The sequence below is a fragment of the Pelophylax lessonae genome (assembly GCF_965119305.1).
Source record: "Pelophylax lessonae genome assembly, chromosome: 1".
Taxonomy (NCBI): Eukaryota; Metazoa; Chordata; class Amphibia; order Anura; family Ranidae; genus Pelophylax; species Pelophylax lessonae.
The window spans coordinates 196620108-196646634 of record NC_138768.1 but is presented as its reverse complement, the minus strand read 5'-3'; the positions used below and the strand labels follow the sequence as shown (position 1 = coordinate 196646634).

The following is a 26527-nucleotide window of genomic DNA, read 5'->3' as shown; positions in this document are numbered from 1 at the left end:
TGTATAACAGCCCAACAGCACTGACCCCTCATTCATAAAACAGAGATTACTCTGCACCACAAGACTGTGTGACCCAGCAGTCGGGCTGTGTTTGTAGAAGCAGCCGCTGACAAGACACACAGTGCTGCATGTTGTCAATGGTCTCTACACCAGAGCTGTCAATCCCAAATCAGTCTCCCTTCTAGTGCGTTGTCAGATGGGGAAGGGAATCAGAAGCCTCTCTGACCACACTGCTTAGAAACTAAAAGGGCAAATTTGAATGGGGCCAAGGGCCATATACACTTGGTCCCCTAAGGAGTTAAAAACATATTCAAAATGTTTAATGATCGATCTTTAAGTTTTCTTGGATTACGCTAAATCCAGGAATAGAGTTCTCAGAGGAACAGTCTTGCTTACTAGAGAGCAATGAAAGTGGAACTAAACCCATCTATCTAACAGTCCCAGTGTTCAGCCTGGGTTCACACAGGAGCGGTGTGGGAAGCTGCATTTGATTTGGAAAGGAATCGCACCGCATTCCTGTTCAAATCGCATGTAATTCTTTGCTGTGCTATTTAAGCCTATTCATTTTGTATGGGCTCAAATTGCACTGCACAGTATCAGTAATTGGTATCACTCTTAAAAAACAGGTACTGGCACTTCCCTACAGTTAAGTATAACAGGTTTGTTATATAAAAAAATAAACTAAACTTTTCAAAATCACTCAAATAATTTTTGTAGGAATGTATTAAATTAAAAAATGTTAAGGCTTTAGAACCACTTTAAGCTTTGGCAATAAAACCTGGAAGCCAATTGGTTTCTATGCAGAGCTGCACCAGATTTAACAGATTTTAATAAATCAACCCCAATGAGTATGTGTATGAAATTATATCCAACAATTAATGTTTTGTTAGACAGTCATATCAATCCAATCATATTACTGAAAGTATTTCATAGAAGCATAGATTGTAAACAAAAACGTAACAAAATGACACCACAATATAATCGTATAAGGAAAAAAGTACCTCACTGCTTTCTAGGAATTGTCTAAGATCGGGATCTTGCAAAAGAGTTGGATGTTTGACTGTTCGTTGAAGATATCTAAACATCAGAAAGTAGAATACAAAAGCTTACAAAATGAATGCTTCGAGGTCCAAAGCTCTGTGAAGATACTAAAGTAATGTTCTTACAGTCAGAAATGAGGAGGGCTTAAAGGGGAAGTCCACCCTAACACTAAAATTGCTACATCCACAGGCATCTACGATCCAAGACTAACCTATCTAGCACTGTAAAGAAGAAATCAGTATACATACCTTTTCTGAAGCCGCTCTGGTCTGGTCCCACGTTGAGCTGTCAATGGTGGCTTCTCTGTGGAGGCGGGTGCAGAGGATGACGCCAACAACGGAAGTCCCATAGTAACTATGAGGGACATCACTTCCCATTCATTTTTTACCCTTTTTGGATAAAGTTAAGGGAGGGTTATAACCCGTCTTGTTTCTTTTTGCTGTCTGTGTCCCATTGGGGAGATTTCCCTTCACTTCCTGTCCCATAGGCAAAAAGGAAAGTAAGAGGAGATCCCTCAAAAGTGAGGGAATCCCTGATTATCACCAGAACTAGTGTCCCTATTGGAAGATAGCCCCACCTTTCCTGTTCTGAGGACAACAAAAATTTGGTGTCTTATTTGGCTTTCACTTTTAGCGATTACTTTTAGAAAGGATGAATCTCCCCAAAAGGAATTCAGACGGCAGAAAAATATGGACAGCTGTTTTAATCCCTCTCCATTCTATCCAAAATAAAAAATGTTGCCTTTAGTTATACTTTAAAGGTCAAGCTCCAAGTATTTTTACATGCAAAAACCTCTCTTTACAAAGGCAAATTACCCGTAGCAACCAGTCAAAAATCATTACTTTATTACCTATGGTTTTAAAAAAATAAAAACTGAAATCAGAAATGGTGCTGCATACACTCAAGACTTCTGGTGCGCTAAAAAGCAAGGTCCTCTTATTACCTGAGGCCCTCCAACACATCAAAACCGCAATCTCAAATTTTCAAAAAAGTGGGGATAAGTTAGTATACACTTCAATTCCACTTGACCTATGCAATTGAAAAGGTTGGGTTACAGTTCTTGCTGCTGGATCTTGGGAATGCCAAGTATTCAACATATTGTTAGCAGACACTTCTGCACTGTGCATGGGCATCTTCTCGGGGGATTAGGTATCCTCAATGATCCAAGGATCTGCCTGGAAGGGATTCTGTTGCTCTCCTCGCCTAGGTGCCATGGGCCAGGTGAGAAGGCATCTATATTTTCTAAGTGTTCTTCACAAGTTTGCTTTTTAGTAAGGAAAGATGTGGTCTTTTGCCATGAAGGTGAGCATCATGCTGTAATAAGTGGACCTTGTCCTGTTAGTGCAAGATCTGTTGTAATTGCACAAATATTTAGTAAAACCAGCCCAATATTACCTAGTAAAAGTCAATGATACATTGCAGTCATATGAAACCAAGCAGGAAGGGATTCTTTGGAATTTATTTTTTTCAGAAGAAAAACAAAGATTTAAAAATAGTCCTATTAGGAAGGAGCATGTGAAACATTGGGTGTTTCTTGGGAAAACATAGCTTACAAATATGAGTCACCATACAATACCTTTCTAAGGCAGATCTTCTTTTCTCAACAAATTCATTAGATGAAAAGTCTTCTTTTCCCACTTTAACTTTAGTCATTCCTTAGGAACACAAAAAAAATGTATCATACGTATGTTATGCATGTGAATATAAGCACCAGGGCAGTATCACTGCTACAGATAACCATCGACTCAACTGATAGGCTTCACATAGCAAGAATTGAAAGCATTACCATTGCTAAACAGATTAAGATTATATTCGGACAATAAGGCCACAAACAGGTTTTATGTAGTAACAAAATAATGGCATTTAATTATTAAATAACACAGTAATATTCTCAGTTTAGACTATCCACTTTCTTTTGGTTAAATTATGGGTGTCCAACCTTTGGGCTTCTCTGGGCCACACTGAGTGTAGAGAAATTTTCTCGGGCCGCATATAAAATATATACTATAGTTAAGGTATACAAGTAATAAAACACAGCTGTGCCCTTCCCGCGCCACCCCCCGCCCCCACTAATTTAAAACAACTAGAGGATGATCAAATGAAATGGAATCAGTATACAGAGGAATTCTTCATCTGAGAGATAATAAAGGAACACTCTAACCACCATGACCACTTCAGTGATTTGAAGTGGTGATGGTGGGAGGAGTCAAACACTGCTGGGATATTTACAGTTATGTGCTGGGGGCTAGTTGCTTAGGCAGCTAGAAAATTTCATGTCCTTATTAATATATGAACAAGGACATGACATATTATGACAATACAACTAGTTATTAAAAAACATATTGAAACAATTTACACATGCTAATGCACATACTATTTCTACTTATTTTGCAGACTGCTGGCGGTTACTGCTGTAGGAAGCAGCGGCTGCAGTAGAGAGTAGAACCACTGCTTCCTGTATGGCTCCTGTCACAGGCGGAGTGCATTTCAGATCACTCCGCCTGTGACAGAGCTGGAACTATATAGGAAGCAGCGGCTCTGTCACTGACTGCAGACATCCTAAGTCTCCCGCGGCAGCCGGGAGATCACACTGCACTTGCAGCCTAGTGCATGCCCATCCAATGCAGCTTCACCAGTGCGTGCCCATCCAATGCAGCCTGATCAGTGCCCATCCAATATAGCCTGATCAGTGCCCATCCAATGCAGCCTGATTAGTGCCCATCCAATGCAGCCTCACAAGTGCATGCCCATCCAATGCAGCCTGATCAGTGTCCATCCAATGTAGCCTCACCAGTGTATGCTCATCCAATGCAGTCTGCAATGAAGAGAGAGGAGAGCCGCTGGATTACACAGAGCAGTGGGCCGCATTGCCTGTGGTTCTGGGCCGCAGGTTGGACATGCCTGGGTTAAATCAATGCATGCGAGTGTATTAGATGTACATTCCAAGCCAAGAGGTGGAACTCTAGACTATTTTCAATTTTCCATGTCTGTTTTTAGCTGCTCTATTGGGAAAAGCCTGTTTACAGAACCCAACCTTAAACTTACACACTGAACCAAAACTCAGAGGAGTAACTCATATCTCCTCAATGCTCTGTTCAGATGGCTCTCAACAAACGTTTTATTTGGAGAGTAATATTCTAAGGCAGCCTGCTGAACAAAAATAAATGATCCCATTCCCCCATCTACACACACTCAATGCAGATTGGGGAATCACTCATACTGAATTATTGTATTCTGAAAGCAGGGGGACTTCTCCACCATCAGAATACACTGATCAGTTCTGCTGGCTATAGCCTGCAGCACTGATCGATCAGAAAAAACCCTACAGGCTGGTTGTAAAGGAATTGATTGGTAGATCAACTGCTACAAAACCAGCCTGCCTATACAGTACAACCTTGGTTTGGGAGTAACGTGGTATACATGCGTTTTGCAAGACTAGCAACATTTTTTTTTTTTTTTATTTAAACTTGATATACGAGCAGCGTTGAGTAGTATGATCACAGTTTTAATGTAAAAAAAGTGGAATGACACTCAATGTTAAAAACAATACCCAGCGTTAAGGAGTCTGGTGCTCATCTGCGTAAAGCAAATGGTGTATACAGTACATCGATAGTAGAGGTCCGGCAGCCTCTCTTAGCCAGGTGGGGCGAGCGTAATGAGCGTTCAAAGCACCAGGAAGTGACAACAGTTCCCCAGGGTTCCCGAGTTCTCCAGGAAGCACTGGGAGCCACCAGCGCCCCCGACCTCTGGCCACATACTGTAGCACTCTTTGGCTCTGAGGAAGAGGGTTCGCCCTCAAAACGTGTCAAGTCACAGCAGATTCGTGATGATATTAGCACACTATCCAGCACCGTGGAGTGCCTTGGCTACCTTGGAATCTTTTGTCTGATCATGTTTACATGTCTGTTATCTACAATTGTTTGCGAGAATAATGTATATTATTTTGGATTTGAATAAACCTTTTTAGTGGTAATGCACAAGGTCGGGGCGCCCCTCTCTTGTTGTGGTTTTTCACATACTGTATACACCAGCAGCTTTACGCGGGTCAGCACCAGACTCCTTAACGCTGGATATTAATTTTAACATTGTGAGTGTCATTCCACTTTTTTTGCATTAAAACTGTGATCTTACTACAGTACACTTAGATGGCATACTCTTTGTTCTTTGTGTCACCTGATTAGGACTTTTCAACAGAAACAATCCCTGGTAAATCATTTTTATAAGAAAAAATGGTTGTGGAACGAATCATCTGAGTTTCCATGATTTCTTATGGGGTAATTTGCTTTGATTTACGAGTGCTTTCGATTACAAGCACGTTTCCGGAATGAATTATGCTCGCAATCCAGAGTTTACTGTACATGGACACAAATTTGGCCGATCCCTGCTGAACCCACTGAATTTCTATTCATGCATTGCCATTTTTTTTTTTTTTTTTTATGAAAATGGTTAAAAAACAAAAAGGCATACAAACTTAAAATCAAACTGACTCAAAAACAGTATAGTTTCTCTTACAGAATACTACTAGGCCTTTAGGCTAGATTTTCATGAGTGTTTTGCCACAGTGCAAATTCCTGCTGCTGGAGTTTGACAGCTGTAATTGGATAGCTGTGGCCGCAGAACCTGTACATTACAATGACAGGTTGTGAGCAGCCGCCAGCTATTTGTGCCTGTGCGCACAGCCAGCGATCACCTGAGTAATAGTGAATTGATGACCCTGGGATTCACACTGTGGCACGATGCCTGTGCAAACATAGCCCTATCAAGCAAAGGTTTCCTTTTTATTGTATAAACTACCACCAAACAGAAGTTACTACTATATTTATCTTTGTCAGTACAAATTGGGGTTCATTCACATCTGCACATTGTGCTAATCTGCACTACAACATAAATTATCATGCATTGTGTTAGGTGCCAATCATACTACATGATATGTGCGTTAATGTGCTGCTATTCATTGTGAATGGCACACCAACACACCTTTAAATTACGCGTTCACTGCAACACACTGGTGTGCAACACAACAGAGTCCCGTGCATTGTGCTGTGAAAATGTGGACTGATCTAGATTCTAATTTTGAGGTGTAATTCAGTCCATGCAGAGCAGTCCATCTCAAAGTGTGTCCATGCACAACAATGCATGCATTGCAGCGCACTATGTTATGCTGTTAAGTACGGGCCCTTAAGGAAATCCACTTATTCTTTACCCATTTCCTTCATTTTCTTACGTCTTATACCTACCTGTAGCGCATAGGTCTATCCCCTTTATACTTATTTGAATGGGCTGCCAAAACACCACAACACAGGCAAAAAAGATTATGTACATTTTTTCCCACTGCAGTGCAACACACACGTCGTAAAGAATTACTGTATACGTGTATGTAGGGGTGGGGGGAAATCTTTACTTTGTAAAGATTTTTTCTCACTTCCTATTGCTTTTCCTGGACACAAAGTAAAAGGATAATCTCCCCAAAGAGACAGACAGCAAAAAAAAAAAAAAAATTATACATTATAAAAATTGGGAAACGCTGAGGGGGTACAACATTTCATTTGGTGTGCTCAATCGGGTAAATGTTATAGTTCTACATTATACTCCCCTCTTAAAAGACTAAAAGTAGATATTATTTCACCATTCTGCAATGCTACTCCGTAGCTAAAGCCCTTCCTGCAGCCTCTTCCTTTTCCTTTCAAGTGATATTTTTGCGTAATATAAACCTGCTAGCCCCTCTACATTGTTAGAACTGCTTATCTCCATCGCATAACAATCCAAGAGTTTCCTGTATGCAGACAGCACTCATTTCTGTAGAAAATCTAGCCATGACCACAATACAAAAAGTGATTTCTGTAGAAATATGCTTGTGCAACCGTAGGCCACAAATTCAGCGTACTGGTACTCTAAGGACATGCTGACTCTCACCTACAATACTTTTCTCGGGAGCAGGAGGCACTATATATCCAATATGCATGTACTTTGTTGCTAGTTTGGAGTGAAGTCCAAGAAAATCACTAAACCTTCTTTTGACGGAAAATTCTTTCTTGTTGAACATAGAGAGTGAGGTCTATAAAAGAAAAAAGGATGAAGAGAATGTTAAAAAAAAAAGAAATTAAAACCAAAGAATTAACACAAGGTTTCATGTATACAGGATGTTTGAAAACCTCTTCTGAATGCTGTAACTTGACAGTAAACGTTCAGAAACCTCAGTTTCTCCACTTTTACATGCCGCGTTTAGCAGAGCGTTTTCTTTTAGAAGCTTTTTTCACATATAACAGATTGTACTGATGAGTATACCCTCCCAAATACCTACAATCTCTCTCTCGCTCTCATAGGGTGTTTCCCCATTAAAAAAGCATATAAATGAAATGCTTATTAACATGATTTACTGTGTTTAGATGTGTTTGTACGCAGTTACGAGCATTTGGAGTTTCAAATGCCAATAAACTTCCGCAATATTTTGCTTTCAAAAATATGCCACTAAACTCAAATGCCTCTAAACGACTATAAACTACTCAGTGTATGTACAGATAAGATAACAGAGGAAAGTTCAGGGGCTGCAGAATAAAACGCCATTTATCAGCAGCAGTGTACATGATGCCTAAAGGTGAACATAAAAATCTCATCTTCGTTAACACAAAGCAAGATTAAAATGTCCAAAGGCCTAGTTTTGGCAATCGTGGTGAGGGGTAAATGTGAAAATATACGCACTTCCCCTCCAACGACGTAACATCTATAAGCTCGCACTGATGCCATCGTCATCTAGTCTTCTTCCAGGTTTGGAATCTTGAGCCATCTTAATTGGCCAAGCCAGGATAAGGTAACCCCCCGCCATGTTCAATCAACCTGGCACATGGCAGAATTCTACCCTGAGTGCCACCCAGCCAAATCAGAGTACACTGTCAAGGATATTGCAAAACAGCAGGTAAGAGTCCTTAATTGCAGAAGAGACTAAGTATGCCCCTTCTGCAATGAAAAGCCTGTCTGTACAGTTTTATTTTTTATGGAAAGTTCCATTCCAGCTCCCTTTGGAGATCACTGGAGTAGCTGTGTCTACCACTAGTGGCTTCCAGCTTCTAGAAATATCCCATAGGTTTTGTCTATGCATAGTAATGATGGTCCAAACTGGACCAATGTACCTGTATAAAAATATCCATATTTGGAATTCTTTAAATTACAAAATCAGATAATGAAACTGCAGACTAAGGCCCCTTCCACACATATGGTCCGTTCAGTTCATCAGTTCAGTCACGTCAAAATGCATCAGTTTTTCATCCATTTTTTTTTACATCCACTACCAATGCAAAAACGGATGAAAAACGGATGAAAAAACGGATTGTTTACATCCGTTTTCGTCTGATCCATTTTTTTGACGGATGAAAAATAGGGCATTTATCCGTTCAAAAAAACAGACATTGACGGAAGCGGATGAAAACAGATGTTAACGGATGATCATCCGTTGTCATCCGTTTTTACATAGAGATGCATTGATGTCCGCTTTTCATCCATCAACGGTCGGATGAAAAACCGGACAAACGGACCTATGTGTGAAAGGGGCCTAAAAGAAATTCAGATTTACTGACAGCCTACACTTCTTATTTGCAATGGAAGTCTTCAAAGACGGACTTGCAGGGGATAGCTAGTAAAAGGAATTAACTATTACAAGCCGATTTTAAATAAACATCACACAATGGTGTATTTAAACCCATTAATAACATGTAATATATTGCAGCTTACCAGTGTGGTGGTTGCATTATTTTTCTTTCAGATTTAATTTTTTTTTTTCACCTGGTCCTACAACAATTCCTGTCCTAGGGTGACACGTTCAATCACTTTACATTATCTACATAGGAGCAGTATAGTCATCCTTAGACAGGACTTCAGAACACCTCCTCCATAACATAGGGGGAGGTCTTCTGTAGTTCACAGGGAGAGCTGGAAACATTGAAACAATATAAGTGCAGCACAGGCAGAGAGCAATGGATGTTATTAGCGGACAAGATTTCTGGCAGGCTCAACAGGCAACAGATAAACACTTTCAAATGAATATTACATAAAAAAAGGCTATTTTATTTGTTAAGGTTTACATACAATTTAAAAGATGGGTTTGTATTTTTTTTTTTTTTTAAATCACACTTACCTGGGTGGATGCAGCATCGGACCGATGCTGCATCTGTCCCCCGCAGGCTCTAAGAGTGAGAACTGAGGGATCAAAGACTGCTGATCACTCAGTTCGCCGTAAGCAGAGAGCCCTGTGCTGCCCATTACACTGTGGAGGGGGTGGGAGCAGCTGGCTCAGGCTTTCAGCAGCTTGCTGCGAGGTTGAGATGGGTGTTAGTCCAGGCATCTGGGTGGATCCTGAACATATGGTCATGGTCTTTGGCTAACCTGGACCGGCTCTGTGACATCAGCCGACAGCGCTGTCGGCTGAAAATGGGTCACAGGAGTGCAGTTAGTTCCACAAGCTTTGGCTGTACTTCTCCATTTAGAGCCGGTTAACACTGAGGCGACAACTCCTTACTACTTCGGGGGCGACTTGTGCATTACCATGCACCACGACTTCGGAGCGACTTGCAGGGACTTCACATAATGGAAGTCTATGCAAGTCGCTCCAAGGTCGCCCCGAAGTAGTACAGGACCCTTTTTCTAAGTCGGAACGACTTGTGTCACTCCTATTAGAACGGGTCCTGTAGCAGCCAATGGACCGCAAGGGAGCGCGACTTGTCAGGCTGACAAGTCGCGCTAGTGTGAACCGACACTAAAGAAAAACTATAAAACTATATTGCAACAAAACATCTATGCAAATTTCATTATTAGGCCAAAACATTTCAACATAAAAGAATGAACAGCAATACTTCACTTACCTTTGTTGTTACTCTGTACGCCATGTATGCATTCATTCCATCCCCTGAAATAGGCAAGTGATAAGATATGAAATAAAGTTCATCACAGTTTCAGTCCTACCAACAAAAACAACAAGAAAGCACATTCACCTTGTAACATCTTATACTAAGCTATATTGATCAATAGGTAATTTTCAGAGGCTACATACCAACTTTCTCTGGGTCTGAAACACCTATTTCAATGTCAAAGAAATCTCCATTTGCTTCTTCTTCAATCTGTTTTGAGAGGTAAAAGGTAAATTGTAGAGCTTTTTAAGAATATGAAAGTTTGAAATATACCGCTTTCAGGCTTTAATCACACATTCAATCAAGTGCACCAACATCGCAGCTCATCATACTTTTTATTTATGGTAGTCAGGGCCATTTATCGCTAATGTGGCATTCATGAACAGAGCAATTCCAAATTACAGTGGACATGATATGGGAAGAGGAATGTGTCCTTTGGATTTGCACATCAGATTGCAGGTGACCCAAGACATCTTTCCCATACACTGAGCAACACAATGCCTTGGTGTAAATGGGTTTTACTGAAAACACTATGTATCGCTTTTCCATGGTTTATACGGGTGTTGGAAAATATACCACAATGAAAAGCATTACATTCAGTGGGAACAAGCCATAAAACATGGAGCTGCTCTGCATATGAGCCTCATTCATCAGAGAGATGAACAAAGAATGACCTATGCATGTGCCACATCAAAAACATGGTAAAGGGCTTCTTACACTACAACAGGGCACGTCAGGATACTGCTAGGCACCAAAGCTGCTAAATTTCCTAAAATACTGTAAATCAAGAAAAATTTAACAGGGAACTAAATCTTTTGTAAACTTTTTCAGTGTGTATTACACTCACCTCATCCCTTGAGCGGTCATAGATAATAGGTGCAGAAATATTGATGGTTTCCATTCGTGGAGTGATGATTGATGGGGGCGTCACAGGGGTGATGGCAGGACTGGGTTCAGAGGACAGGATGAGCTCTCTCTCAGGACTATCCAGGGACACCTCATCTGTGGCTTCTACAACAGAATGTCTGTTAGGAGAAACATGTACTCTATTCTTAAACTTCATTTGGCTACAAAGGTGGCCCTGTTACGCCAGTCAAAATATTATAGCACCAACTATGAACACTTTTACATTTACTAGTAAATATCCACAGGGATGTTGAATTCTTATCGCCTAATGCCCAAAACATGCAGTTTCAGGCACTGGGCAAGAAAATTTTTTCCCCATTTAGCCATGCTGTGGGCAAGCAGCAGGGTTAAGAGCGGACGCTCAGCTCTCTTGTAAAAGCAATCCGAGCAGCTACAGTGCCTTGCGAAAGTATTCGGCCCCCTTGAACTTTGCGACCTTTTGCCACATTTCAGGCTTCAAACAAAGATATAAAACTGTAATTTTTTGTGAAGAATCAAAAACAAGTGGGACAATCATGAAGTGGAACGAAATCTATTGGATATTTCAAACTTTGTTAACAAATAAAGTTTTTTATTTGTTAACAAAGTTTGAAATATCCAATAAATCTCATCCCACTTCATGATTGTCCCACTTGTTGTTGATTCTTCACAAAAAATTACAGTTTTATATCTTTATGTTTGAAGCCTGAAATGTGGCAAAAGGTTCCAAAGTTCAAGGGGGCCGAATACTTTCGCAAGGCACTGTACATACAAGCAGCGGGAGGGGACATCAACCACCCCCCCCCCCCCCGCCTTTCGCGGGCTGTCCTGTCCCACCAGGACACTAGATTAACCAGCTGGTGCTTCTATCGGCTGATCATAGAGGCGGGCAAGGACCATAACCGCTCTATTCACCTCTACGACATAGGAAACAGGAAGTGATAAGGCGCCATTTTTAAAAATGCATAGCATTTGATCACACTGATCTTGATGTGATGAAATGCTTTTTAAGTGCAGAGGAGGGATCTGGGGTCTTATTGACCCCAAATATCTCCATAAAGAAACCCTGTCACTTCCTATTGCTGTCACAATGGCTGTTTACATTACATTGTGACAGCAATAAAAGTAAAACAAGAAGCAACCGCAATAAAAAATAAAAAAAATAAAATAAAAAAAAAAAAAAAGATAAATTAAAGCAAAAGTTTAAAAAAAATGTTTTAAAGCAACCTTGTCCACCCGTACTCGCACGCTAAAGGCGAACACACCTGTTGGTCCAGCACACATGCAAACAACGATCACTCCACATGTGAGGTATCATCCCAAACTTCAGATCATGGGCAGTAATCCTAGCACCAGACCTTGGTTATAAATCTAAAGTGGTAACCTGTAAAGGCTTTTAAATCTCTGCCATTTCATGGGCATTTGCAATTTTAAAGCAAGACATGTTTGGTATTACTATACTCGGCATAACATCATCTTTCAAGATTTAAAAAAGGTGTATTTTTAACAAAAAAAAAAAATAAAAGTATTTGAAAAACTGCTGCGTAAATACAAAAAATATAAAAAAATAAAAAAGTTTAAGGTCGCCATGAAGCCCCTTTTCATTTTTAGAAAAAAAGCCCCAGACATTCCTAAAAGCACCTCTACCTAATAAAAAAACATCAACCCTTTATATTTTCCATCCTGGGAAATTATTTTTATCAGGAAAAGTAGATTGTCATGAGGGACAAGTAGATTGGGACCCCAATTTAGTCCAATGGACAAGTAGTTTTTCAAAAAAATTTCCACACAATTTTTATTCTCATTTTTAACTATGTTCGGAACAACACAGATTTACTTGTTTTAATTAACCTTTGTTAAAAAGCAGTCCTTCTAAGGCTACGTTCACAAGTTGGCGTAGCGGATGGCGGGCAGAAACACCGCTATTCGGGCGCGATCAGGAAATCCTTGCAAATCGCGAGACGCCTGTGCGTTGCCGTTGATTTGCAATGGCACCCCAAACGCTGTGCAATGTTGCCCCAATTTCCGCCTGCCGAATCGCGGTAACATCGCGCAAACAAATTCGTGGGTCGCATGACGCCCCAAAGAAGCTCTTGTACCTTTTTTTGGGCAGGCAGGTGGAAATTGCAGCAACATAGCACAGCATTTGGGGTGCCATTGCAAATCAACGGCAACGCACAGGCGTCCCGCGATTTGCAATGATTTCTGCCCGCGATCCGCTACGCCAACATGTGAACGTAGCCTAAAACTTTGCAACTGCTGGCTATTCAGTGTAAGGAAGGCCATAGACTGAAAATTCCTTTCCTGCAACCACGGGAGCGGGTGGAGGAAGCTCTCCCCACTGGGAGACAGTGATTATTGCTAGCAGCTATAGCAGCTGCTTGCAATCATCGCAAGAGAATCCGGCAGACTAGTTTTACCCAACTTTATCGATCAACTTGGTATATTCAGCCTGCCCATTAATGTTTTGAATCTCAGCCAGTTCAGCAGGAACCCATTTATGGCTGGCCTAAAAAAGTAATTTCCACTTCATGAACGTTGCTATTTGCAAGTTGCCAGCAAAGACCCCTTTCACAATTGTGTGACTTAAAAGTCGCACTATTTTACTGCGATTTTGACTGGATTTGAAGCAATGCCTTGCTGTGGGGGCACTCAACGGGGGGGCAGGAGCTCCAGCCAGGGACCAGAGTAGAGAAGGGTCTGGGCTGCTCTGTGCAAAACCAACCACACTTTCTATTTTAATAGAAAGAAAAAAAAAAAAGGTTTTACAATCACTTTAAGAGTAGGAGCAGAAGGAGCTCTCATTGACCAAGCAGCAGTTCAACGCTAAAGGCTCATATGAAGCTCCAAAGGTTAGAGACGTCAAGCCTCTTAACAAAACAGAACAGCCGTGCATAATATAGGTAACTCTGTATTAAAGTAATAAAGCAGGCACCTAGTGATGTTATTTGGCTTTCCCCAAAACTAGGGTGTGCATAGCTGTGGCAATTATTAGATAAGAGAAATAAGCTAAATCGAGAAACAAATATTAAAGTAAAATCATCTGAAGATGAATGTGCCAACCTCTGTTGCAAAGTGCAGAAACGATGACTAAACTTCACATACACAAGGTAAAACTTTAAACCCCTTTGTAACCAGTTAATTACTGTGGCTTACAGTGTAACCTATTTCCCATTTAATTGTCTGCCTTTACCCTTAGGAGACTGAGCATTATGGGTAAAATGTATAAAAAAGCGCAGCAACTAATCACTAATTGACTTTCTCTATAGTGTATAGTTCAAAGGGCTGGGGCTTCCTGGTCTAGACCCTAAGCCAGTTTTGAAAGAATAACAAATTTGTAATTGCCCCATTGTGACTGTGGGCAAACCAATTACATTAAGCAAAAATCCTGATTGCTGATCAATTAACATTTCTGAATGTAAAGGCTGGTCCTATCTCTCTGCCTGGCCCCAGTCAATGTCTCCTGCTATCTATAGTGGGAAATATGCCCCCTTGGACAATCTAACCACACACATTCATGGGATATAGTCTACCAGCACATCCCACCTTCATCTATGAAGCATGGAACATTTCAGGTGTCTTTCTATAGACATCAAAGACAATAGTTGACTGCTCAGACCCCATTTCTAACAATTACATCATCACACTCCTTAAACTGGTTGTAAACCTCAAACCTGAAATATAAACAAAATATATCCCTCAAAAGGGTGTACTTGTCTCTATCCAGAGGACTAAAGCCCCGTACACACGCGTCGATAGTTGGCCGTGAATTTTTGGCCAACGTCTGATCGGCCGATTTTCGGCTTGTTAGTATGATGCTTTCGACAACCGACTCCTACTTTTTGGCCGAATAAAATCTGGTGTGCAGACTATAAAATTTTTGTTGGCCGTCAACACAACGGCCGATTTTCGGTCAGTCAGTACAGATTTCGGCAGACAAATCTGATGAGCAAAACTGGGCATGCTCAGAGAAGAAAAAACACACGGAAAGTAGACCAGCACATGACATCACTTCTGAAGTTGATTTTTGTTGGCCGAGAAAATTTGTGTGCAGTCTAGGCACATTCCAACCAACACAACCCAACTTGGACAAAAGACGGACGATCGGTCGGCCGATAATCGTTGCGTGTGTACGAGGCTTAAGTTTCATTTCTGCTTTGTTTCTCTATCAAAATGAGTCACTTCTGATAGGTTTTCCTGACACCAAGAGAAAAAATGGCGACAGGGGAGGGACCTCCAGCTGATTAAGAGCCTCAGCTCTGTTAATGTGTGCTGTGTGGAGGGAGTGTCTCTCTTCCCTCCAATACGATCTCAGAACCCTCCTTACTAAGCTTTGAGGAGTTTAACTTCAGTTCTCTCTCCTCCCCCCATTTTTATTCTAAACTCAGACAAGCTGCAGGCCTGGTTCACACCTCTGCAGGTTGCAGTTTGCATATTCCAGGTGCATTTTTCAATACATGTTTTTAATCTGTTGAAGTCTATGGAACCAAAAACCAGAAAAAAAGACCCTGGACCCTTCCATAAAATGCACAGATGTGAACGTAACCTATAGGACAGTGGTCCTCAACTCCGGTCCTCGGGCCCACTAACAGGCCAGGTTTGCAAGATAACTAAATTACATCACAGGTGATCTCATTTGCTGCTCAGTGATTGCAGTAGTTTGCATCTCCCCAAGGTAATACTTAAAATCTGGCCTGTTCATGGGCCCGAGGACCGGAGTTGAGGACCACTGCTATAGGAGACCATGTTAAATGGACTGTAGTGTGTTTCTACAAAACTGAAAATGCATTAAAAAATGCATAGGCGCGAACCAGGCCATAAAATACTGAACTTTTAGGCTCGGTTCACACTGATGCGATGCGGGAAGGCTGCGAATTCGCAGCCTGTTCCCGCATCGCACACGCACCCCCGGCAGTTCACACTGCCATATGCGATACGCTGGGGGTGTCAATGTAATCTTAACGACACCCCCAGTTTGATCGCATATCGCAGTGCGATCGTGCAGTTCGCACAGGATCGGATCGCACAAGTGTGAACCGCTGTGCGATCCGATCCTGATGCGGCAGCAAAAATGCCTCCTGTGCGTGTTTGCTGCGGGTGCGATGCGAATTTAGCCATACAAACTGTATGGCTAAACTCGTACCGCACAGCTGATCGCATGTCATGTCGGAGCAGTGCGCTCCGACATGACATGCGAACCCCGCACACGCAGTAGTGTGAACCGGGGCTAAACAGATGTAGAGAAGAGATGGCTGCAGATAAACAGGTACGACTTACTTAGGAGGATTGATCTCATCTTGATCTCATCTCTATCACCTGAGGCCAGTCACTTCACTGGGTACATGGAAGGGTTTACAACCACTTTAAGGTTTTTAGTGGCATGTTAGGAGCGTGAGCACTATTAGTTCTGCCATACAAGCAAAAGGTCTGCTTTTGCAGTCTGTAAAGTTCCTGGCACAGCATTTCACAAAAGCACAAGGAATGCTCGGCTAGAACACCACTTAAGGCCACATGCCCACTAATCTGACACTTTCTCCTACTGCAGAAAAATGTGGTAAAAAGCTATGCTTATGTGTGTTTGCGTGTCTGCCATTAATGCGTTCTATGGCTATAGTTTGCATGGACACAGGCTCACATGGAGGGGAACTCGAATGCCTGTAAAAGCAGGATTTTTGGAGCTCAAGTGTGCATGAGGCCATATATTTTTGCCATTAGCACACTCCTCCGACAGCACACTACCTTTTTAATAAATTCAACAAACTTTTGTAACAAAGTAATAGGGTTTCTAATTAACCACCTCAATACTGGGCACTTAAACCCCCTTCCTTCCCAGACCAATTTTCAGCTTTTAGCGCTGTTGCAATTTGAATGACAATTGCGCGGTCAAGCAACGCTGTACCTAAACCAAATTTGTGTCATTTTTTCCCCACAAATAGAGCTTTCTTTTGGTGGTATTTGATCACCGTCAGGTTTTTTCTTTTTTGGTGCACAAATAAAAAAAGACTGAAAAGTTTGAAAAAAAAAAAAAAAAGTTTTTTTGTTTAGGTTATAAAATTTTGTAAATAGATATGTTTTTTCCTGCACTGATGAGCACTGATGATGCCGCACTGACAGGCACTGATGAGGAGACACTGATGGGGTGGCACTGATATGCAGCACTGATGGGCACTGATAGGTAGCACTGATATGCAGCACTGATGGGCACTGATATGTGGCACTGATAGATAGCACTGATATGCAGCATTGGTGGGCACTGATAGGCAGCGCTGATGGGCACTGATAGGCAGCACTGATGGGCACTGATTGGCGGCACTGATGGGCACTGATAGGTGGCACTGTTGGGTGGCAATGATCGGCACTGATCGGCACTGATGGGGGGCACTGATGGGCACTGATAGGCAGCACTGGTGCGCAATAATGGGCACTGGTGGGCAGCACTGATAGATGGCAATAACGGCACTGGTGGGCAGCACTGATAGATGGCACTGGTGGGCAACACTGATAGGGAGGGCACTGGGGGGCTCTCTGAGCCCTGCTTGCCATCCCTGGTGGCCATAGTGGGCATCCCTGGTGGTCATGGGTGGGCATCCCTGGTGGCTTAGTGGCACCCCTCCCCCCCCCCAGGGCTGCACTGGTAATCAATGTTCTGATTACCAGCACAGACCCCCCCTGTGATCAGTGAGTAATTAGAAATACTCACTGATCACCCCCGCAGCAGCACCGATCATCCCTCTTCTCCTCACTGACAGGATCTGTCAGGAGGAGAAGAGATCGAAGCCGTTACAACGGCTCTATTTACATTACATGACGGCTGTGATTGGACACAGCCATCATGTGATCAGGAGGGCCAATCACAGGGCCCTCCTGCCGAATGATGTTGCTCTGTGTCCGAGGGACACAGGCACATCGAGATCGCGCCGCTGCGCGTGCCCGCGGCGGCGCGATCTCTATCCTTCTGAAGGACGTTCCGGAACGTCCATTCAGAAGGACGAGACTCCCGCCCGGCCGTATATGTACTATGGCCCGGGTGGGAGGTAGTTAAGCCAGACAGTGCAAACATAATTCATCGGACATTAGGCTTAGCTACCGTGTGCAAGTTCATATCCAAAACTAAGAAAGGAGCACAGCCTGAACAGCATTGATACCATACTAAGACTGTATGCGGCTGGCGTCTTCCCAACTACATTTTTACACTCCTGACACTCCCATCTCCTGTACCCGCTACAATGCGGTGTGGATTTATGCACCCATCATTGGCAGTTCTATGTTCTTCTCCAAAACTTGTGTCATTACCCTAAAGCAGTGGTCCTCAACTCCGGTCCTCAGGGCCCACTAACAGGCCAGATTTTAAGTATTACCTTGGGGACATGCAGACTAGAGTACTGCAATCACTGAGCAGCAAATGATATCACCTGGGATGTATTTCAGTTATCTTGCAAATCTGGCCTGTTAGTGGGCCCTGTAGGCCAGGGTTGAGGACCACTGCCCTAAAAGGCCAAACCTGAAACCTTTCCAACCTTAACTGAGCCAGAATGGGCTCCACACTGCTCTCTGTAATATTTATACTGACCTTAGAATGTTTATGGCTGACCAATTGCTACTATTTATGGCTTAAAAGGGGAAAAAAGGAATATACTGACGTATACTGTATTACGTACTCATTTTTTAATACTTCTTTTTCTCCATCCCAGTCCCAAATTACTAGGTCCAATTAAGTGCCTTTATGAAGTTTACCAAATCCCAGTTTTAAAATAAATGATTCAAAATCAACCACCTTTAGGCCTCTTTCACGTGGCCGTTAAGCTGCATATAATGGATTCCAGTGACAAAAATTAACATATTTCTGCGACTGGAATGACAGGTACATGCGAATAGTGGAAGCTGCTCAGCCTATATAAACCAAAGACGGGCAGACAGCAGCCACCATTTTTCACATGTAGCCGCACACCAAACAATTAGCTGTAGTTAGGGAGAGATTCCTAAGCTTGGAAACAGCTGACTGCGTTCGGGCTCAGACATCCATCTGTAACCCCATGGACTGCAGATACATGCAAAACAGCAGCGACCACTGTTAGCCTGTCATTAGTTTCTATAGGATGAGCGGCTATTTGAATGCACATTCCGCTGATTCTTGCCGCTGGAATCTGGTGAATATGGCTAAATGCTTTATAAAACAAATTCTTTCAACCCAACATTATTGTTCTTTTTAATCCAATAAGATTTAGACCCCGTTCACACTGGGGCGACTTGTCAGGCGACAAGTCGCCTGACAAGTCGCCTGCCATAGAGTAGCACAGGACCCGTTCTAATAGGAGCGACACAAGTCGCTCCGACTTAGAAAAAGGGTCCTGAGCTTCTTTGGGGCAACCTGGAGCGACCTGCATTGACTTCAATGATATGAAGTCCGTGCCGGCCGCTCCGACAAGTCGGGTCGCGCCTGTTTGAACCGGCTCTAAGAGTTAGGAAGTAATCCCAAGTAATCCCTTTACAGTTAGTGGGGTTATTCCTTGCCCACCTGGTCATTCAAACAATTCCCTGGAACAGCAGTTGGCCCCCCTCCATCTTCCTTTTAAAACTTGAAAAATAATGGACTGGTAACTTAAAACAAACCGTCTATCTGTAGGTAAATCCATTAACAGTCCTATCTACAGATAAGGCCTTTCCCATCAATGAATCCCGTTGCTCTGCCATTAAACACGATCACTTCTCAGGTAAATCGGTGTTCGGAATAGAATCAACATAGCTTTTTTTTCCCTCTCTCTACTTCTTCCGTTTTTTTTTTTTTTGACCAATAAAATGACCCAATAGAATGTCTCAGAAGCTACAAGCCCCTAGGACAAGTGCATGAGTGAGCGCCCCCCTGCCCCAAAGCACCTTATTCCTAGGTTGATAGGGACAAGGACCTCTCCCCCACAACCCTGGGCTGTGGTACATAGTATCCCTTCCCATTCACCCCCACAAAAAAAAAAAAAAACCACAACGCTTCCCCCCCCCCCCCCCCAATGAAGGCTACCGCCGTTCTGGCAGCTCCAGTGTCTGACAGTGCTTATATAACTATAGGCGTGGCCATGCTGTGACGTCACCCAGAGACCCTTCCCCTTGTGAAGTCACAGAACCATCATGCCCGGGGTGCTGACGTCGAAAAGGGGCAGGTTCTTCGGGTGGCGTCTCCGCATGGAGTTTCTTAAAGGGGGCTTCCAGATGCCGTAAGCCCCCCTGCCACAGACCCCACAACCACAGTTTGTATTGAAATTTGACCTTTAATAAGCACTTCGAATGTCACAAGTTGAATCAGTTAAGAAGGTGATCTGACTTGGTTGCGACTTCCATTATATTCTATAGGCTGAAATCGCACCCAGGTCGGACCAAAGTAGTGCTGGAACCTTTTTAAAAGTTGGACCGACACAAGTCAGACCAATTAAGAAGGCTCTCATAGGGAAACATTAATTTTGAAATGTCATGCTCTCAAAGTCGAAGCACATGTCGCACCAGCGTGAACCGGACCTTATGGTTGTGTGGTTAAACTTACTAGATAATGGTTTATTTTCAAAAGTTAAGAGGACCTCCAGGCTCCTTCAGAAAAAAACAAATACTGTAGCTATTGACATTAGGACATTCACCTTTCCAGGAATGCAGTGGTGTCCTTACCGGAGCCGATTTTTCAAATCGGCTATCGGGTGCTGCCGCTGCCTTACAGCACCACAGCCAGTTCCCTACTGCGCATGTGCAAAGCGTGCTGCACTCTGTGAATGGGCCAGCTGCAGGGGAAGTAGGAGGAGGGCCGCCAAACTATCAAAACCAGGTACCCGCTCCCCCCTCCGTAAAAGATGCCAAATGTGGCAGCGGGGGGGGGGGGGGGGGCGCAGAAAAGCAGAGCTTCCCCTTTTGGGTGGAGTACTGTTTAAGGTAGACCATTATATTATGGTTGGTTCAGCATTGCATTTGTTGCATCTGTATTGTAATCTCCAATTAGCAAATTGAGGAGGATTTTATTTAAAGGGGGCACAACATGGGATAGAAGTGTGTGGGCAATTTTATTCACTTTCCATTGATGCCTACCTGTGATGCGTGTACTAATGGCACAATACGATGTGTATTAGAACTTGGCTGCCAGAAAACATGCCATGCAAGTCTTAGAAGCCACAAACTTTCAGTAAATGAAATGGCGTACCCGCTACTTAAAGCTAAATAAAGAATTATTACCAGCAAAAAGGTCTTCTCTGTCATCGCTAAGAATAACTTCTGCTGCTTTAGGGCCGTTGGAATTCGTACTGAGATCCTCTGCTGGAAGGCTGGCTGGTTCAGGAGACGATGGACTTGACTGAAAAACAAGAATCCAGGCCTTTTTAGTGTTTGAATTTCTACAACACTAACTGAAATTTTAGAAAAAGCTGACATTGAGGATAAAAACAAAGGAAAAATCGCAAGTAGTGTCAGCACTTTCCATTTCCTAATCCAGACAATGTAACAAAAGAAGGAAACACTCGATAACCACATTATCAGGTCAAAAGCAGTGTAAATGTTTCAAGAGAACCTGTTACCCACAGAGGCAAAATACAAACTTATTTACAGTGATTGCATGTTATCAGGGTTTACTTTCCTCATTCACCTTTTTTTTTTTCAGTACAACTTTATTAACGTTTATGAAGAGCAACAGTAAGAGCAACACATCTTAGATACAGCACAGATGGACATTGAAGAACAAGTATTAAACCATGCATTAGGATAATGTAACCATCAACAAGATGCGATAGTGGTCTGAAATAATTTCAGTAATCATATTTTGTACAGATAAAATGATTTCAAACACTGGAACACAGAGGGATCAACTTGTTTGTGGCATATACATTAGAAATGCATGCACTACAGTATTCCTAAAATGTGAACTACATACATGATACACAGGACAATCATTGCTATTCTATTACCTCCCTGTCTGTGCAAATAAACGCTGCCCGCACCTCTGGTTATAGAATCACGAATGAAGAAATCCTAAATATTTAGTGCTGCGTTAACCCTTACAAACAATATATACCCACTTGACTTAGCTTATGGAGCTGGAGTTGAAGAGCAAGTAAAATCTCATTTTTTTACTTGTACCTATAGTTATGTTTAACGAAACGCGTCAGTTAACGCCTAGGACAGCCTGATTTTGCTTGCTTATTCTACATGCTTGTACCTCTGGATGTCTGTAAGTGTACCACCTTCTTTTTAATACATTGCTCTGGCGGTTTTACACTATGTCCTTTGGTTCATTTTCCACGTCATTGGCTGGCTGAGACTCCCCTTCTCCCTCCGCTCCATCTAATAACCATCTATTGGAAGATCCAAGGTTATTATAAGTATTGAGGTTATCCAAGACCTATTCTATGAGCACTATCTGACCCATTTGCCGTATGGGATTTTGGGTCTACAGTCTCTGGTGAGCGCAATATTATTTACCCTCCATTGGTGTTGGGATCTGGATACCGCCTTTATCACACACATCAGTTTGGATTGCTTGTTGTACCATTCACTTGGGACTTCCTTTTAATCATTTTTTTCACTATATTTAATTTTTGAATGGACTTTGATAATCATGGATTTATTCACATATTCATTCTAGCGCTGCACTGTTTACACATTATTTATAATAAGGCTTACTTGTAGGTACTGTGAATATCTCCTAAACTGGGATATTCAGAGTGCATGCAGCCGATGGCGTCATTGGCGCATGCGCTCTGAAGGTCCGGAACTTAAGAGCCTGTGCCATAAACTGCAGCTCCTGCGCGCATGCGCGGAAGGGACGTCATTGCGGGCTCCAGCCACTGACAGCGCCAGAGCCCGCAAACCTGAAAAACACCAGGGAAGAGGTCAGTAATCTCAGTAGTGTGTGGGCGACGCCGAGACATCTTCATTCTAAGGTATTTCATAAGGAGCTAGTATGCAATGCATACTAGCTCATTATGCCATTGTCTCACAAGTTCCCTAAGCACACCCCCCCCCCCCCCCAGGGTTTACAACCTAAGGGTGCAGTTTCTCCTATGATGGACTGTTTGAAATGTATGCATATGTGCTGGAATGATAGTGCAGGTTGGAGTACTTATATTTTTAAGGAAGAATCCTAGGTAGGGAATTTTTATACATAATTACATTGGTCCAGCTTGGACCAATATAGCTGTATACGGTATACACCATATCTGGCTGATGAACCTGTTAGTTGGAAAACACTGAAGTATACACCGCTACACCTTCGCTTGCTTCTGGGTCTCATGCCGATTGGCTGTACTCCTGCTTACTGAACACGTGAGGTCGACCGCTCGGCACCTATCGGCATGTATAATATAGCCATACATATGATTCGTCTTTAAAGAAACAGTTTTTTAATGGAGTACACTATGGTCCCATTAATTTTGAGTTGACAAGGATGGGGTTTCATTCGGAGACATATAGAGACCCCAACTGCTGAGAAAAGGTGTATATGACCTTGAAGTTTATGTATAGAGTCCACCCATTAAGGGGAGCATGTTTTCATTAAAGGTGGAGGTGCATGAAAAAGTTCTGTATCTTAAGACATTTTGGATATTGGAGAAAGGCATTCCCTAGAATTCATAAAGACTGGAGCAAAAAAGAAGATTTTGTAAAAAGTGTCTCATGCGTTCTAAAAGTGGTGCTGCATGCACCAAAATTCATGTACCTGTCCAGAACTTGGATTTGGCACATGCAGCGCCACTTTTGGAATGGGCACTTAACACTTACTGTTGGTAAGGTATGCAGGATTATGTATAAATTGCGTTTGGATTATAAGGATATAAAATAACTCAAGTGGGTATTTAAAATTTGTAAGGGTTAGCGCTGCACTAAAATGTGTTGGTTTATGAACAATTACATACGGTTTAGTGCTCTAATATCTGTCAAGCAAGGCAAGCACTGCAGATCAAGCATAGAATTTGCAAACAATACAAGTGAATTAAGCTGAATAAGGGATGTTGAGATCCGCTGTCCTTGGAAAACTACAGAACTGCAGTTGTTTGCAACTGATCTCAGCCAGTCTTTTCCTGAATGTGCAGCACCACAACAAAAATCTGCTTTCACAGTTTAATACAGTAGGTCCAGTTCAAAGGGCAATTGTCACCAGCAATAGAATTGTTAAAATGTAGTCATTCCGTCACTACCAGAACCTTGAAACATCCTAACGGCAACAGAGTGACTTCCAGTAGCGATAAGGCATTCACCCGTCAGACTTGGCTCTTCTAAAAAAAAAACACTCTTCCCCTTGGAAAAAAAAAAATGTGACCTTATACCCATTCTTTTTGTCACAGGACCAATACTCAGCAAAACCTGTGCAGCATTTTCTCCAGCAAACAAAGCCTAGTACACATGGGCTGAACATCGGCCTACATTTGGCCCCTGTGTACAGCAGCCTGGCCAGCTTCTGTCGAACGGGCATGCTGGAAAACCAGCGTCCCATCAGCACCCTGCCAGCACTGACAGGCGTATTCTGGTTGGGGGGGGGGGGGCAGTCCCCCTGTCAGAACACAATAGCTCAGCAGAGAGATTGCTGTACTAATATCAGATAGTTAGTACAGCGAGCTCCTCCCGAGCACTTCCATTTTTTTTCCCATTCATCCCACTAGGTTGAATGGGAAAACAATAGTGTGTGCCAGGCTTAAGCATTTCAGCTATGCCACTGCTCTTTGTTTATCCATCCCAGCAAAACCATTACCATGGCTGCAAGTCAACATTTGACTAAATATGACCCCTAAAAGTAAGCCAAATGAGAAAAATAAAGACTTCCACTGCGGACCTTCTTCTGAAGAGGTTTCTCACTTGGCTGTTATAGTGATCTACTAACTACCCTACTTACTGAGGCAGTGACCCAGAACAAGCACATAATAGGAAAGTCAAGCAAAAGTCATACACCCTTTTTTTGCATATTTGTTTTGAGGTCAGGTTTCTAGTAAAAACTTGGTCTCCAGTTCTACAAATAAGAAATTAGGCGGACTGCATTCCTACCTCCTACCCAGTCAACGTGAGCAGTCGTTAGGGCTAGGCATCTGACCATGCCTAGATGCTCCTCCACATCTGCCTTCTCTTAATTTGGGATTTAAAAATTATTAAAAATATAGACATATGTGACAGAGGATCACTGGTTACCTTTGATCATTTAAAAACACAAAAGGAGCTTCCAAACTCCCACTTTTTCCAATTTCTGCAACTCCGCCATGCCTTTCATTCCCGATTCGGCAGACCCGATTAATTTACTAGCCAATAACGTGGAGTCTTTCCTACAGGACTCCTCCTTAAAAAAACATTATCGGTCATCTATAAAGCGTTGTTGCTCTCAATTCATGTGGGTCTGGACCTTTTGCACTCGAAGTGGTGGGTGGAGGTTGCAGAGCTAGATGGAGAGATTGGGATGATGTTTGGGTCTATCCCCTTTCTCAGCCAGTGGCAACAAGAGACAAGCTAATCTAGTTTAAAATATTTTTATGGCAGGGCTTGATGAATTTGCTTTGAATCTAGGAGCCATCTAAAAAAGTTTTTTTTATATCAGCTGCCCAGCACCCAAAACTGCATGTGTGGGGCATCAGGCAGTAGGAAATGCTCACACCAGGTCCCAAACGAAAAAAAAAGACCGAAAATGAAAAAAACAAAACAAAAAAGTGTTTATTGTTCGGCTATAAAATTTAGCAAAAAAGTAATTTTTCTCCTTCACTGATGTGCGCCGATAAGGGTTCCCTGATAGGAGGCAATGATGATCAGTGCCTTGATTATCTGTGTACTTGTATCCTTCCTGTCAAACTCCTCGTCCACTCACTGGCGGTAAGGAAAGGGCGCCAGGTCAGAACCCCTGCTGTAACCAAACTGTAAAACTGGGAAGGAGATGTCCGAGGTAGGCGGGCAGTGAGAGCAAGCAAGGGAAGCCCTCAGTCAGAATGGCAGGCGCACGGCGCTCATCACAGCCCTGCCTAGCAGAGGACGACACTGGTTCCCCACAAGTAAGCGCTATATCCCGATCCAGCAGGCCATAAAGCCGCGGCCTCAATTACCAGCCAGCCCAACCTCTTAGTCTACGCACCTGCTGGGGGCCACATAGGGAGACCGTATCCACACTGCTGCTGCATTGTAGCCCAGGCACCAGGACGCAATTTCCAGTTGCCATGGCGACCTGGCACCTGGGATTTGTGGAACCCTGACATATGGTCTACTTAATGCTATCTAGAAACATTGCAACCAATTATATAATAATGGGTCTACGATTTGTGCCTCAAAATGGTAAACACTGGATGGACCCTCTGCACACTGCTATACACCCGTTCCAAAAAACTATGCAATAAAAAAAAAAAAAAAAAAAAAAAAAAAAAAAACATGGATTTTTAGTTTGCACATATTGTAATACATGCCAAGAGGATTTACTTTGACGCAGTTGGCCAGCTTAAGCATGTATTGCAATATGTCTGAACTAAAAATTCTATATATATATATATATATATATATATATATATATATATATATATATATATATATATATGCATCCAGAATTTGTAATGTTAATATGTGGTCACATCCCTTTGGCACCCGATAGTTTATATACATGTACAAGCTGTAGGAATTTGAGCACAGGCATGTCTTCTGAAACCGGTAAACCACACAGGTAAAAAATAAAAGCTTTATAACTTTATATGAAAAACCCCATCAATGTGGTTAACATTTAAACCAAT

General features: G+C 42.4%; 1 protein-coding gene across 2 annotated transcripts in view; it reads right to left on the bottom strand.

Moving 5' to 3' along the window:
* Positions 1-26527, bottom strand: part of SNX2 (sorting nexin 2) — a 107941-nt gene that overhangs the window by 41678 nt on the left and 39736 nt on the right. Inside the window, exons 2-8 of one of the 2 annotated variants that reach the window (XM_082275243.1) lie at positions 21027-21144; positions 10786-10949; positions 10082-10148; positions 9894-9937; positions 6955-7096; positions 2618-2696; positions 1002-1077 (exon numbers count right to left, since the gene is read on the bottom strand). In XM_082275243.1, coding sequence (XP_082131369.1) covers positions 1002-1077; positions 2618-2696; positions 6955-7096; positions 9894-9937; positions 10082-10148; positions 10786-10949; positions 21027-21144 — 690 coding nt within the window. Of the gene's footprint in view, positions 1-1001; positions 1078-2617; positions 2697-6954; positions 7097-9893; positions 9938-10081; positions 10149-10785; positions 10964-21026; positions 21145-26527 lie in introns of those variants that run through there. The other variant, XM_082275244.1, reaches the window with a different exon arrangement.